This window comes from Polypterus senegalus, chromosome 14 (genome assembly GCF_016835505.1).
Source record: "Polypterus senegalus isolate Bchr_013 chromosome 14, ASM1683550v1, whole genome shotgun sequence".
Classification (NCBI taxonomy): Eukaryota; Metazoa; Chordata; class Cladistia; order Polypteriformes; family Polypteridae; genus Polypterus; species Polypterus senegalus.
Genome location: NC_053167.1, coordinates 48,948,981 through 48,962,124, shown reverse-complemented (window position 1 = coordinate 48,962,124; position 13,144 = coordinate 48,948,981). Strand labels below are relative to the sequence as shown.

At 33.5% G+C, this 13,144-nt stretch overlaps 1 protein-coding gene across 1 annotated transcript in view; it reads right to left on the bottom strand.

Annotated features, from left to right (window-relative positions):
• Nucleotides 1–13,144, bottom strand: part of slc9a8 (solute carrier family 9 member 8) — a 59,031-nt gene that overhangs the window by 42,053 nt on the left and 3,834 nt on the right. The window contains exons 3-5 of the mRNA XM_039734870.1: nucleotides 11,252–11,332; nucleotides 8,307–8,365; nucleotides 2,615–2,698 (exon numbers count right to left, since the gene is read on the bottom strand). Of these exons, the coding sequence (XP_039590804.1) occupies nucleotides 2,615–2,698; nucleotides 8,307–8,365; nucleotides 11,252–11,332 (224 nt within the window). The remainder of the gene's footprint in view (nucleotides 1–2,614; nucleotides 2,699–8,306; nucleotides 8,366–11,251; nucleotides 11,333–13,144) is intronic.

Sequence of the window (13,144 nt, the reverse complement as noted above, 5' to 3'; positions counted from 1 at the left end):
ACAGTACATGTGCTTTGATCGTCGCCAGCTCAACTTGTTATAGCATAAGCAACCAGCCACCTGTGTGCTGCTGCCAGCACTGAATAAGCTCAAGCCTTCTGGTGTCAGCGCGCAGCACTGGGGAAAAAAAAAAAGAATGAGACAAATATATGTGACATTTTGAAGAAATCATTGTATGACCTGAATAGTACCAATCATAAAACATTATTGCACTAATTAAATATTATTTGAAAATGAACAGATCGGGTGTAAATTTGTTACTTGTAAAAGTTAGCTTTTTTACTTTTATTTTCTCAGTCTTGTTCACGCTCTCCCTCCACTCCTGATCTGACCCTAACTAACTAACTAACTAACTAACAGCGTCAGCATAAATTCTCAAGAGACGGCGGCATCACATCTCCAGGAAGCTTTCGTTTCAGATGCTCATGCATCGCGATGGTGCTGCCGTGAAAAGAAAGATCCGCTTTACATAATCTACATTCAACAATTTTTTTCTTTTTCGGTGAAGTGCTCCCACACTTTAGAAAGTTTCTGTCTCAATTATTTTCCATCTCCGTCCCCCTACTCTATCCGACTTGCCATTGCAACCATGTTTATTTTCTTCTACATTCTTCTTCATAGATAGGACTGTGTGCAGTCTTGACAAACAATAACAAATGATACTGCCCCCCGACATTCATGTAGTGCATTGCAGATACAAAAACCAATGTGGTTCTTTGTGACTGGAGCCTCTATTGAAGGTTCTGTTTATGACGCGTCGCGGATTTTTTATTGTCAACGTCGTCAATTACGTCGGCTAATCGTTGCAGCCCTAGAAAGAAGTAAGAACTTTATTAAAAAAAAGCCTAATTTACTCTGAAATCAGATTAATAACAGTTAAATGCTGAATATTACCAGGTCCTACTCACAATGATCTTAAACATGGTGTCAAAAAAATCTTAGTTAATCTTTAGGACTTGGGTTGACTTAGACCATATTCTTTGTGTCTACTGCTTTATCAGGCAAATTAAAATAGTCACAATTATGCTAAATGAGTGTAAGTCAGGCATGGATATAAAACATCTCTATCAACAATAGAGGGGGGGAGGCAAGGGGGGTTACTTGGATCTGTGCAAAATTGGACAATGGATTTTGGAAACACTGCCATTTGCAATGTTATTTGACTGTAATTATTCAAAAAGAAAGTGAAAAGATCAAAAGGGAATGAACACCATTGCTAATTCTTTGAAGATTTACATTATATCCAATGTGAATCTGCTTTCCCACTAGTTCTCTCTTTTAGCTATTAATTCATATATTTTATCCAATATATTGTTTAAATCACATACTGTAAGTCAATTAAAAAAGGCCAAACAAATGATTACTCATGGTCTTTACCTGTTTTTGTGAGTAAATGATCACTAGTTTGTGGTGAATGCAGTAATTAAAATGGTATCATTCCTCATAAAAAGGAAAAAAAAGTTTATTTTCCTTTGAAAAGAATGCTGATGGGATAGTTTAATTTTAGAATTCATACTCTATTAATTAAATCTGTAAAATGAGTATGCAAGAAATTGTGAATGTTCTCAGGTGTGTTAAGCATATATTTTTTTATCTACGATCATCATTTTCAATGTAGCTGGATATGAAACGGTATAATAAATTTTTGATTTAAAATGGCATCACATAACAGCCATGTAAGATGGTTTTTATTCTATAATTTAAAAAAAAACCAGGAAAAATAAGGATATTCTTAATAGAAAAACATGCTCTCAGTGTGTTAGGCAATAATAAAAGCACTCTAGGATTAATTCCCAAAATATTTCCATAATACTTTATAATCTTAATTTTACCTGAAGTGCTTCTCTCTTTGTTTAGAAAAAAATTCAGACTTTTAAATGAGACTGGCATATTGCTCAGACATACATTTTTGTCTTACTACTTTTCTCACTTCCTAATTTATTCTGTTTGGAGGGAAACGAACATAAACCGAATAAAGTATCTATCTATCTATCTATCTATCTATCTATCTATCTATCTATCTAATAATGCAATCAATTTCATAAACATTCACACTTGAGAAAATGTATCACTATCCATCAGTACTACAGCATAATGTAGAATTGTGCAAAGAAACTACATGTAAAGCAACTTCCATTTCAAGTTCCAAACTTTGGCCCAATTCTTATAGTGTTCCACTGTAAAAGGATGCATTTAAAAATGTAGTAATTGGATGGGCAACTTACACTTAATTGACAACTCTCATTTATAAAAATATTTTTTTATTGATAAGAGAATAATCAATGTAAATTAAAATATATAAAAAAGGAAAAACAGTGGTGAGAAAAAACATACATATCAGACCAAGATGCTATATAACTTTTACTGTGTTTCAGTATATGGTTTACACTAAACTGTGTCTTTTTCTATGCTGAGTTGCAAAACACCATTAATAAATGAAGGCAAATTAGAGAGCAAGAGAAATAAAAACAAGTTTAATGCAGAAAATGACCTTGCCAAGTAAAACAAACTGCTCCCAATATGATCATCTAAGTCCTTTTTTATTTATAGAATCATAAATAGCAGAAAAACATCACTGATACTTGAGTTTTGAAAATAATGTACAAATACTTACTTTATGCAAAGAATACCCAGATTCGAAAATTATGGGTGGGAGCAACAAAAGAAAGAACATATTTGGTCGAAACATCTCCTCTTCCTAAGGGCAGACAAATAATAAAAGATAAATACAGATACATTTGCAAATGGTATGTCAGCAAGGTAAATACACAGTTTCATTTATTTTGAAAGTCAACACACTTTGAAAATGTAAAAACTATTCTTTATTGCCATGAATAAAATGAATGCTAAACCTTTTGTACTAAATAAATTTATGACAGCTCCTGAAACATAATTGACTTTTTAAAGAGTTTACCGGTTCTGGCACATGAATTCGAATAGGATTTGAGAATTCCAAATTAGTACGTAAAATAGGTTTTATATCGGACTCAAAAAAGATGTACAGTACTTTAATAGGCCTAGACTACTAGTTTTGTTTACATAAAAATAAGCTTCAGAACTTGCAAATATCATCTCACTCACTGCAGTGACTGAAAAGTTGTTGTACATCTAATGTTAACAAACACCTCCCCAAATTATTTCCTCAGTTCAAAGTTCAGTCAAATTTTCTGTTTTCATTTTTAAATCTTGGAAGCACCAGGCTGCCAGGGTAAGAAGGTTATCTGGATTTAAAAATGTTGTCATAATGTACAATAGCCTTCTGCTCATTATTTCCTATCTTTAATATCAAAAACAAAAGATCGTGCTCCAACATATTGTACCTTTATTGATTATAAAAGAAACATATAAAGGAGATACAAGTCTTGCACTGGAGTAAGTTTCTATTGTCTTTAAATAACTTACATCTAAACAAAATATTTCTAAAATTGTAAAACTAGTGATTAAAACATGGAACATCCTTGAAATCCTGGTGTATTAGGTACTTTTGAATATTAATTTGATAGAGAATCCATGTTTACATGTACAAATAAAAGTATATTTTTTGAGAAAGCCATGTTTTGGTGGAACATGGGAAGTATGAAAATAATTGTTTTTGTAAAAAAAAAATTATATAAATTAACACAGATTTTTAAAAGCTTAATTTATAAATTTATTTTTACAAAAACTTCATTATTTTCATACTTCCCATATTTCACCAAAAACATGGCTTTCTCAAAAAATATACTTTTAATAGTACACTCATTGAAAAACATTTTTTTAGATTATAATAAAAAGGCTTTCACTAAGAAGCAAGAGTTTCTTCTTTTTGATTTTTGTACATGGGACATGCAATAAGTGTTTTAGGATAGTTGGGCAAAAAATGAAAAAACAGCAACTGTCTAAATTAATGCCTGGTTACATTTAAAATGAATCCAGTTGTTATATAAAATATTTATATATAAACCTATATTTACAAATTATTTCATACAAATGCATCAAGTTAAGAGAATATAGACAGTATTATTCAGGCAGAGAATTTTAACTAATTAGCCACTTTATGTGCAGATTATGTTTTTTTTTTCTGATGATAGCAGCAAACATTATATGAAAAGGTACAATGCAATAAAATGAGAAAGCAAATGAGGAAATATTACTACTGAAAACTGAGGTAAAGTTTTTCAGAGTTTAAATGAGGTATTGTCTTGGATTTTTGAATGTTTTATTCATTCTCTGGTAAACCCGCTTAATCCAGCTCACAATCATAGTGGAGTTCACAAGAAATTAGCCAGCCTTAGACTGGGTGTCAGTCCATCACATGGCACACTTACACTAAGAAAAATCAGAGTCAACAACCAACCTAACATGCTCATGTTTGGGGCATAGAAGATGAATAAAAAGAACAGAGTATTTAGAATCACTCAGTGGCCTGACTGGGAAATGAATCCAGGATTCAGTAATTGTGTTGCAGCAATTCAAACACTGTACCACAATGCAGCTTTAAAATTTTTTCTAGTCAATCATATCTTTCATTAAAATTACTTAGCTTGTTGAACCATAAAATGAGATATTTATATTAATTTCATTTAGTAAAAAAAATGTACTTGTGCACTGGTATCCAAAACACAGATTGTGAAGTTACTACATCCCGTTGCCAACTGATTTACTTCACACTAAGAACCTGTGTTCCAAATGTTGCATTTAGTATATCACCACTAGTAAAAAGAGGGATAATATTACATGTAACAAAATAATTTGTTCAGTGGTGCTGAAAAAGTGCTTTGCTTTTAATGTAGTCTTCTCGAAGCAATCTCAAGCATAACCTAGTTCTAGTAAACAGTTTGTAATTTCAGCAAGTTCTGGCAGCAAAATTCAGTCTAAATATCCATCCATTCATTTTCTTAACCACCTTATCCACAGAAGTGTTGCAGGGCAGCTGGAGCCTATCCCAGCGATCATGAGGCACAATGCAGTAACATCACCTGAACAGGCCACCAGTCCATCACAGGATGAACACAAACACAAACATATAATAATCACAAGCCAGTTTAGCAATACCAGCTCAAATAATCTGCATGTCTTTGGAAAGCAAACCACCTGAGGGAAGCCTACATGGACATGAGGAGAACATGCAAACTCCTATGTAAGGGAGCACCCAGGATGCAACCCCAAATCTCCTTATTGTGAGGTGACAATGCTACCACTGCGCAACCCAGACTAAATGTCTTAGTCCTCAAAAAGACCTCTGAAACTGAATCTGTTAAAACTTTCATTCACAACAGGAGAGTTATGCCATGACCAAGGCAAAACCATACCACTTTTCTTTTAGCATACTCTATGTGCTTCCATCTGACACATATTGCTCGGACAGACTTGTTGATTTAAATGATTTATGACCTATTCTCCATTCTGATTAATACGGTGTACCAAATAACAAATACCAAAAAATATTTCAAAATTCTTCATTTCTTCACAACCAGTAATGTACAGTGCATCCGGAAAGTATTGACAGCACATCACTTTTCCACATTTTCTTATGTTACAGCCTTATTCCAAAATGGATTAAATTCATATTTTTCCTCAGACTTCTAAACACAACACCCCATAATGACAACGTGAAAAATGTTTACTTGAGGTTTTTGCAAATTTATTAAAAATAAAAAACAGAGAAATCACATGTACATAAGTATTCACAGCCTTTGCTCAATACAGTAATCCCTCCTCGATTGCGGGGGTTGCGTTCCAGAACCCCCCGCGATACATGAAAATCCGCAAAGTAGAAACCATATGTTTGTATGGTTATTTTTATATATTTTAAGCCCTTATAAGTTCTCCCACACTGTTAACATTATTAGAGCCCTCTAGACATGAAATAACACCCTTTAGTCAAAAGTTTAAACTGTGCTCCATGACAAGACAGAGATGACCGTTCTTTCTCACAATTAAAAGAATGCTAACATATCTTCTCTTCAAAGGAGCGCCGTCAGGAGCACAGAATGTCAGAGAGAGAGAGCGAGATAAAAGCAAACAATCAAAAAATCAATACGTGCTTCTAAGTATGCCGAAGCACCGTGATAAAGCGGCATTTTGTAGAGGAGCATCCATATCCTCTAGGCAAACAGCCTCTGTGCAAACAGCCCCTCTGCTCACACCCTCCGTCAGGCGCAGAGAATGTCAGAGAGGGTGAGAGAGAGAGAAAAGCAAACAATGAAGCACCGCGCAGGAAGCATATCTTATATCATTGAGGAGTTTTAGTTAATATGTAATACATGCTCTGATTGGGTAGCTTCTAAGCCATCCGCCAATAGCGTCCCTTGTATGAAATCAACTGGGCAAACAAACTGAGGAAGCATGTACCATAAATTAAAAGACCCATTGTCCGCAGAAATCCGCGAACCAGCGAAAAATCCGTGATATATATTTAGACATGCTTACATTTAAAATCCACGATAGAGTGAAGCCGCGAAAGTCAAAGTGCGATATAGCGAGGGATTACTGTACTTTGTCGATGCTCCTTTGGAAGCAATTACAGCCTCAAGTCTTTTTGAATATGATGCCACAAGCTTGGCACACCTATCCTTGACCAGTTTCACCCATTCTTCTTTGCAGCACCTCTCAAGCTCCATCAGGTTGGATGTGAAGCGTCGGTACACAGCCTTTTAAGATCTCTCCAGAGATGTTCAATTGGATTCGTCTGGGCTCTGTCTGGGCTACTCAAAGAGATTCACAGAGTTGTCCTAAAGCCACTCCTTTGATACCTTGGCTGTGTGCTTAGGGCAACTACTTTAAAAAGTAAATTATTAAGAGTCTATTCGACTTCACACTGAAAATACTGAAACATTTACTTTATTGGCGCTTAAGTTTTAGTAAAAGCTACATGCAAACTACACTAAAAACTAACATTACTCATAACTCAAAGTTGACGTGACTGAAAAAACTTGAAAAACTGATAAAAAAAAAAAGTGTGTTTTGGTCTCGGATTATAACCAAAAACAACTTTTTGTTGTCTAATCCAAATTAAACATAAAATATATTGTAAGCCAAAAGTGCACAATCCATAAAAAACTGAACAGCCTAATAAAAGACCAAATTACAGTGTTTCCCGCAAACTGAAAATTTAGTGCTAGGCTACTGTTACAAAATTTTCTGTCGTCACTGTTGCTGCAAAAGAATATAAATAATGTAAATCCATAATCATTTTATACACCGTGTTTAACACTTTTCAAAATTCATGCCATGGAAAGTGATATCCAATTAAAAATATACTTTCAGCAATATGATTTTTTTTTCTATATATTACATCATACTTGTACACAATACCCCGGTGGGGGCAAGAGAGGGTGCTGTTACTAAAACCTCATCTTTTTTTCTCCTCCTCTGCAGCAGTGAGAAAATGTCCCTTGAGGGAAAAGAACCCACCCTTTCCAGCTGTAGGGCTATAAAGGTCCGACATCTCCTTATGTCGGCGAATCATTTAAACCTGGACTTGGTGAACAGATGGAGCTTTCGGTGACTGACATGCCCTCATGCGGCAAACCTTTCCAAGAAACCAGGAACACTGCTTTATATTGTTTCTATTTTGTGTCATCAAGCACTGATTTTAAGTTATATTAGTTGTGAATTAAAAAGGGCAACTCCATGCAGCAACTATAATAATAAATTTATTTATTATTAAAATTTACTACATAATACTATTTTTTTACTTTAGAGTCAGACATAAGTAACTAATATTAAAGTTTAAAATGTAAATTATATATTAGATATTGACTTTTTCTTAACAGAAAAGGAATTCCATCAAATTAAATGCTGAATGCAAATGAAAGTGGAAATAATATAGTAGCAGCAAGGATGAGATTTACATGGAAGTGTAGGGTGCTTTCCCCAATTCTTACTTCAAAACCTGTGTCACTAGTAGTATGCTATTTAAATCACAAGTAGCTGCCTCATGTTCTTATTTTTCCAAGGTCACAATGGATCAAGATCTGAAGAGTAATATGGGGGGATATAATTCATGTGGTCACAAAAGTAGGCACTGCAGAGTTTTTTGGAATTAGGGCAGTGTCAGAATAGAATATATTTTTTCTAAACTCTGTTTAATTTTACAAAATAGTGGAATGAGTGTTTCAACACTTTTGGCATTTCACTTTGGAGTGTATTCCAAAAAATGAAACTCTTTTTTTATTCTTAAAATAAATTACTCAAATCTAACATAGCAAATATTAATTGTAATTGTCATTTCACAACAAAGGTATCTTATAAAAATGTTTGTGACATTAATACAAATATTCTGATTTACATGCTTAACCATTGAGGGGAAAAATGCATCATACCTTCCAATTTGCAAGCTCTTGGAACTCAATGATTTTTATGACGGCTCCCATCAAGATGCCTAAAACATCAAAAAAATGAATTTAACTTTGTATCTTGCACATAAAAATATCTTCATCTTTTGGATAATGCCCTAGTACTCTTCAGTTGATCATATTTGATATCATACATAGAAATTTTTCTGACACAAACACTTTGCCTATAGCAAGTTTTCAATACAAATATAAAATATCTGTAAAGAGAAGGTAGACTTAGCAACACCTGCATTCCCGACGACTCAATCATGACTCTTTGACTCTTAACCCATCGTGACCTTGGGAAAATAAGAACTTAAGCAGCCAATTGTGATTTGAATAGCATACTACTGTGGACAGAGGTTTTAAAGTAAAAAGGATGGCAGCCATTGTAGTTTGGTTGTTATAAAAATAGTGAGGCTTATCCTCTGAACTGATGGCCAAGGTTTTCAACCACCTGTAAAAGGCACCTATTTAGTTGTTCAGCAAAATACCCAAGCATGTTGCCATGGATAAAATCTTGTTTGTTTACCTTACTGGATTAATATTAATATGAATGAATACTAATATATATATTATTAATATCTGCGGTGGGCTGGCGCCCTGCCCGGGGTTTGGTTCCTGCCTTGCACCCTGTGTTGGCTGGGATTGGCTCCAGCAGACCCCCGTGACCCTGTAGTTAGGATATAGTGGGTTGGATAATGGATGGATATTATTGATATTTAAAATGACAAAATTACTATCATGACTGACGGGCTACATTGACAACAAACTTTTCTATAAACCCAATAAATTATCTTCTATAGCTAACAATCAAATCAACACAAATATCTTATTCAAAGCTCATAATCAACTGAAGACGACAGGGCTGTGTGATATAACAACTGATCTTATAGACCAGATGAAACTTCTTTTCATAAAAGTGTTTAATCGGTATGCTGAAAAACGCTACAAAAAAATGTAAAGTATCATTTTTTTCATCTTGAGATGCTGTACTGATTGAACTGTCACCCTAGGAAAATCAAACCACAGCAGCACTAGCCATATCTGTTCTAAACACTTCCTCTTCTGATCCTCGCTCTTATTTTTTCAGACTCAACACCGCCGAGCTACATGGGTGGAGTTGACATAGCCATGTTTAGAAAAAATGCTGGAAATGTTGTGGATTTTCTTTTAATGTTCATTAGAGGTTGTGAAAAATTAAGTATTGAAGATTGCGATATTGGCTTTTGAATACAGATTTTTATTAAATTTTGAATCGAACATTTGATAGACTTCCCAATCCTTATTGCTGTTGATTTAAAACTCTCTAAGGCAGCTTGTAGGACAAAATTGTTGACACTTGTAAACTTTGTGCAGGTAAATGTAATTGTCACAGAAGTACAACATCCATGGCTTATCTCTTAAGAGCAAAACATGTATGATATTGTTAAAAACTAACTTTAAGCAGCAAAATCTGTGGCAGACTACAATCCATGAATGTACAACTTGACTTATGTATGTGAAGGAAACAAAATACAAAGCATTGACTATGGCTACTTATGGCAAAATGGATTGCATCAGACTGTAGACCTCTAAATATACAATAGTTGAAGATATAGGGGTGACAGTCATCATTCAATGAGGTCTGATAATTCTTACACATTACCTTCATATAGGACAACTGTGTCTCGTATCAAGGATTTATATGAAAGCCACAAGTTTTTGCATTTTCAGCAGCTAAGAAGGTATACAGATTTATCATTCACAGGGGACTACTGAAACATTGCTGACCTACCTTGGTTAAACACGTGATTAATCGAGATTAATTGAGTGACATTTTGCGATTGAAAATATAAATTGTTTCGCAGCCCAAATTGAAACTGAATAATAACTTTCTCACTTTTAACAGTTTTACATACACTTTAATAAAAGAGAGAAAATAATATTTTAAACCTTACCATTTGTATTAAAAAAACAAAAAACAAATAATGCTTGGACATACTGTATAATGCTTTGCAAAATTATTTAGTCACACATCCAAGTCTCTAATTTTACAGAGTAACAAATCCTACACTGAAATTTAGTTGTTCCAAATTTATGAACACTTTTGCAAGCAGCATATTCCTTTCTAGAGATTCTTTTTTCTAACATAAACCAATAACATGCTTTGAAGAAAAACAATTTTGCACAGAATAAAATTTCAGTATAGTATTTGCTTTTCATATTTCAAAATTAGAGAATTTGTCGAGGACTGAATACTTATGAAAGGTATTGTAGATGAGACACATAGCACTAGATACTCAACTGCCCTATGATGGACATTGTCAGGTAAACAGCAGTCCTGGCTGCACACATTTTGTATTTTCACAATATAATTGCACTCTTTTCACTGAACATTATTCATTTTGGGAAAACAAAAATATTCAGAATTATTACAAAAAATATAAGAAGCAACATTATATTAATGTACAGTAATTATCAATTTTAGATAACTAAAGATATTAAAAGCCAGAATCAGACTCTAGATGCCATCTATATGCTAACTACTTCTACCTAAAAATGTTACAAAATTTATTTTCCAGGACAAACTGCAGAATTTAAGCTTTTTTTTTTTTTTAAAATAGAACAAAATGGCCAAGAGTTTATTTAGCTGAAAACAATTTGTGCAGTGTTCACTTGAAAACAATCTAGGTATTCAAGTTAACCAGAGTGAAATTCAATGAAGCAAAATTAATCCATAGGGAGTAAACAGATAGGAAAAGAGATACTGCAGTCAAGTGATTACTAGAGTGTGAAGATTTCTTCATTTAAGTAATCTTAAACTGGTGTCCTACTGAAAGCCTATTTTGTTTTTAAACAATAAGATGACTTTACAAAACATATCAGTCTTCACTGTGGGGTGCGTAATTTAATGAAATGCATACAAAATTAGAGATTTTTGTTCTACTTACCCAAAGACACTACTGCCACACTCTCAGGCAGGAAATGCAGCTTATACTTAATGAGTAGATGCACTAACACAATGCAAATACCTATAAAGAGAAGATAGAAAATGTAGAAATTGTTGATTAATAACTTGTGTGTGATTCCACTCAAAGTCAGTTGACGCTATACAGATTGCATTTTCATGAACACTAAGACAGTAAATGCATACTGTACATACATACATTCTCAAGCTCATTTAATCTAATTCAGAGTCACATGTTGCCACAATCTATTCTATTATGTGTGCAAAGCAGGATGGAACCCTGGGTGTGATGCCAGTCCATCAAAACATATGCATATATCCTTTACAAAAACTACACAAACAACCTTCAGATAATATATTTATATGAAGGTGTAGCAGACAGTAGTTTTTTCAGGACACCTTATGTAACAATTACACATTTGCTTACCTGCAAAAGAGGCATCCTTTTATGATTTTGTTTTTTTAATAACCACACTTTTAATGAAGAAAATACAAAAATATATATACATGTTTTGGTATTTAATGTTTTAGTTTTGGAATATATTTAATTTGTGTGTGCTTTTTCAGTCCAGCTTGGGCAGTTTCTTCCTTTTAAATACTCTGCTTTAGTGAAATTTATGGTAGGTTAAATGATCTCAAGATGCCTTAAACCATAACACTTAAAAAACAGTTCTTAAAACTATCAAACTCAATCCTTCTCTCCATAAAGTTGCTTGCTTTTTTCCAAACATAATCTTTTGTAATACAGCTAAAAAGGTCTCATTTTAACTCAACCATTTTGACCACATTTTTTCATTCCACTGCTATGTTGTAAACATGTGCCATTATAGCAATATTTTTCAAGGATAACAGTGGATTTGTTCGTGCAATCTTTTTAGGAAAGGCATGATTTTTCTTTAAAGTTACACTCATAAACATTGACATCTATAAATGTGGAAAACTGAAAATGCTTAGGAATTTTCTACTTTTGGAGTTTAGTTTTCTTACTAATAATATACTCCATAATGTCAACAAATGATGAAGAAACTTGCCCAGATTGATAATCTGTCATATAAACCTGCTTAATCAAAGTTTAGGGTAGAGAGGGTCCAGAGCCCATTCTAGCAGGAAACAGCCATAAAGACTGTGCCAGGAACTGATCAGCAGTAACAATTATTTTATGGGAGAACAGCAGATTTCTTTTTGTTCAGATATCACATTACCCTAAGCCAGAGTGTTTAAAACCAAATTCATAAAGTTTCCAAGTCATCAAAGAAATCTTAGCATATGTTTTAATGTACCTGATTACATTTAGCTACTTTGTGATAAAAAAAATCCACTTAGGAAAAAAAGAGAGAGAGACAGACAAGCCTACAGTAAAAAAAACACATTCTTTTTTAGTTTCTGTAAATAATTTTGTACTATTCCAAAGCTACATTTACTTGATATGACCTCATACGTTGTTCTCATGTGGAGCTACATACTGTAAAAAAAAAAAAATCAGCTACATCCTGTTGAATACTCACAGAAATTGAGTACTGCCAAGACCACGGTAAAATAAATAAATAAAATCGCAGAACATGCTTCCTGGCTGAGTGTACTTTATAACTCATTACTGGAGAGTGCATTGGGCTCCTCTTAGACAATGGTCATTTCTGTCACATTACGTCCCATATATCGGAAATATTAATGATTCAACATATTATCCATTTCTTTAAAATAAACCATTAATGTACTTAACATATGAACAATGCTGTTATAAATGAGGATATCAAAGTGTCAGTGTGATTCTGAATTAAAATTACAATAAATTTATTTAAGTAAACATCACTTAGTGTGTCATTTGCTAGAATGAACCTGACTAAAATCCTGGCTAAGAGTACAGAATTAACAGCTT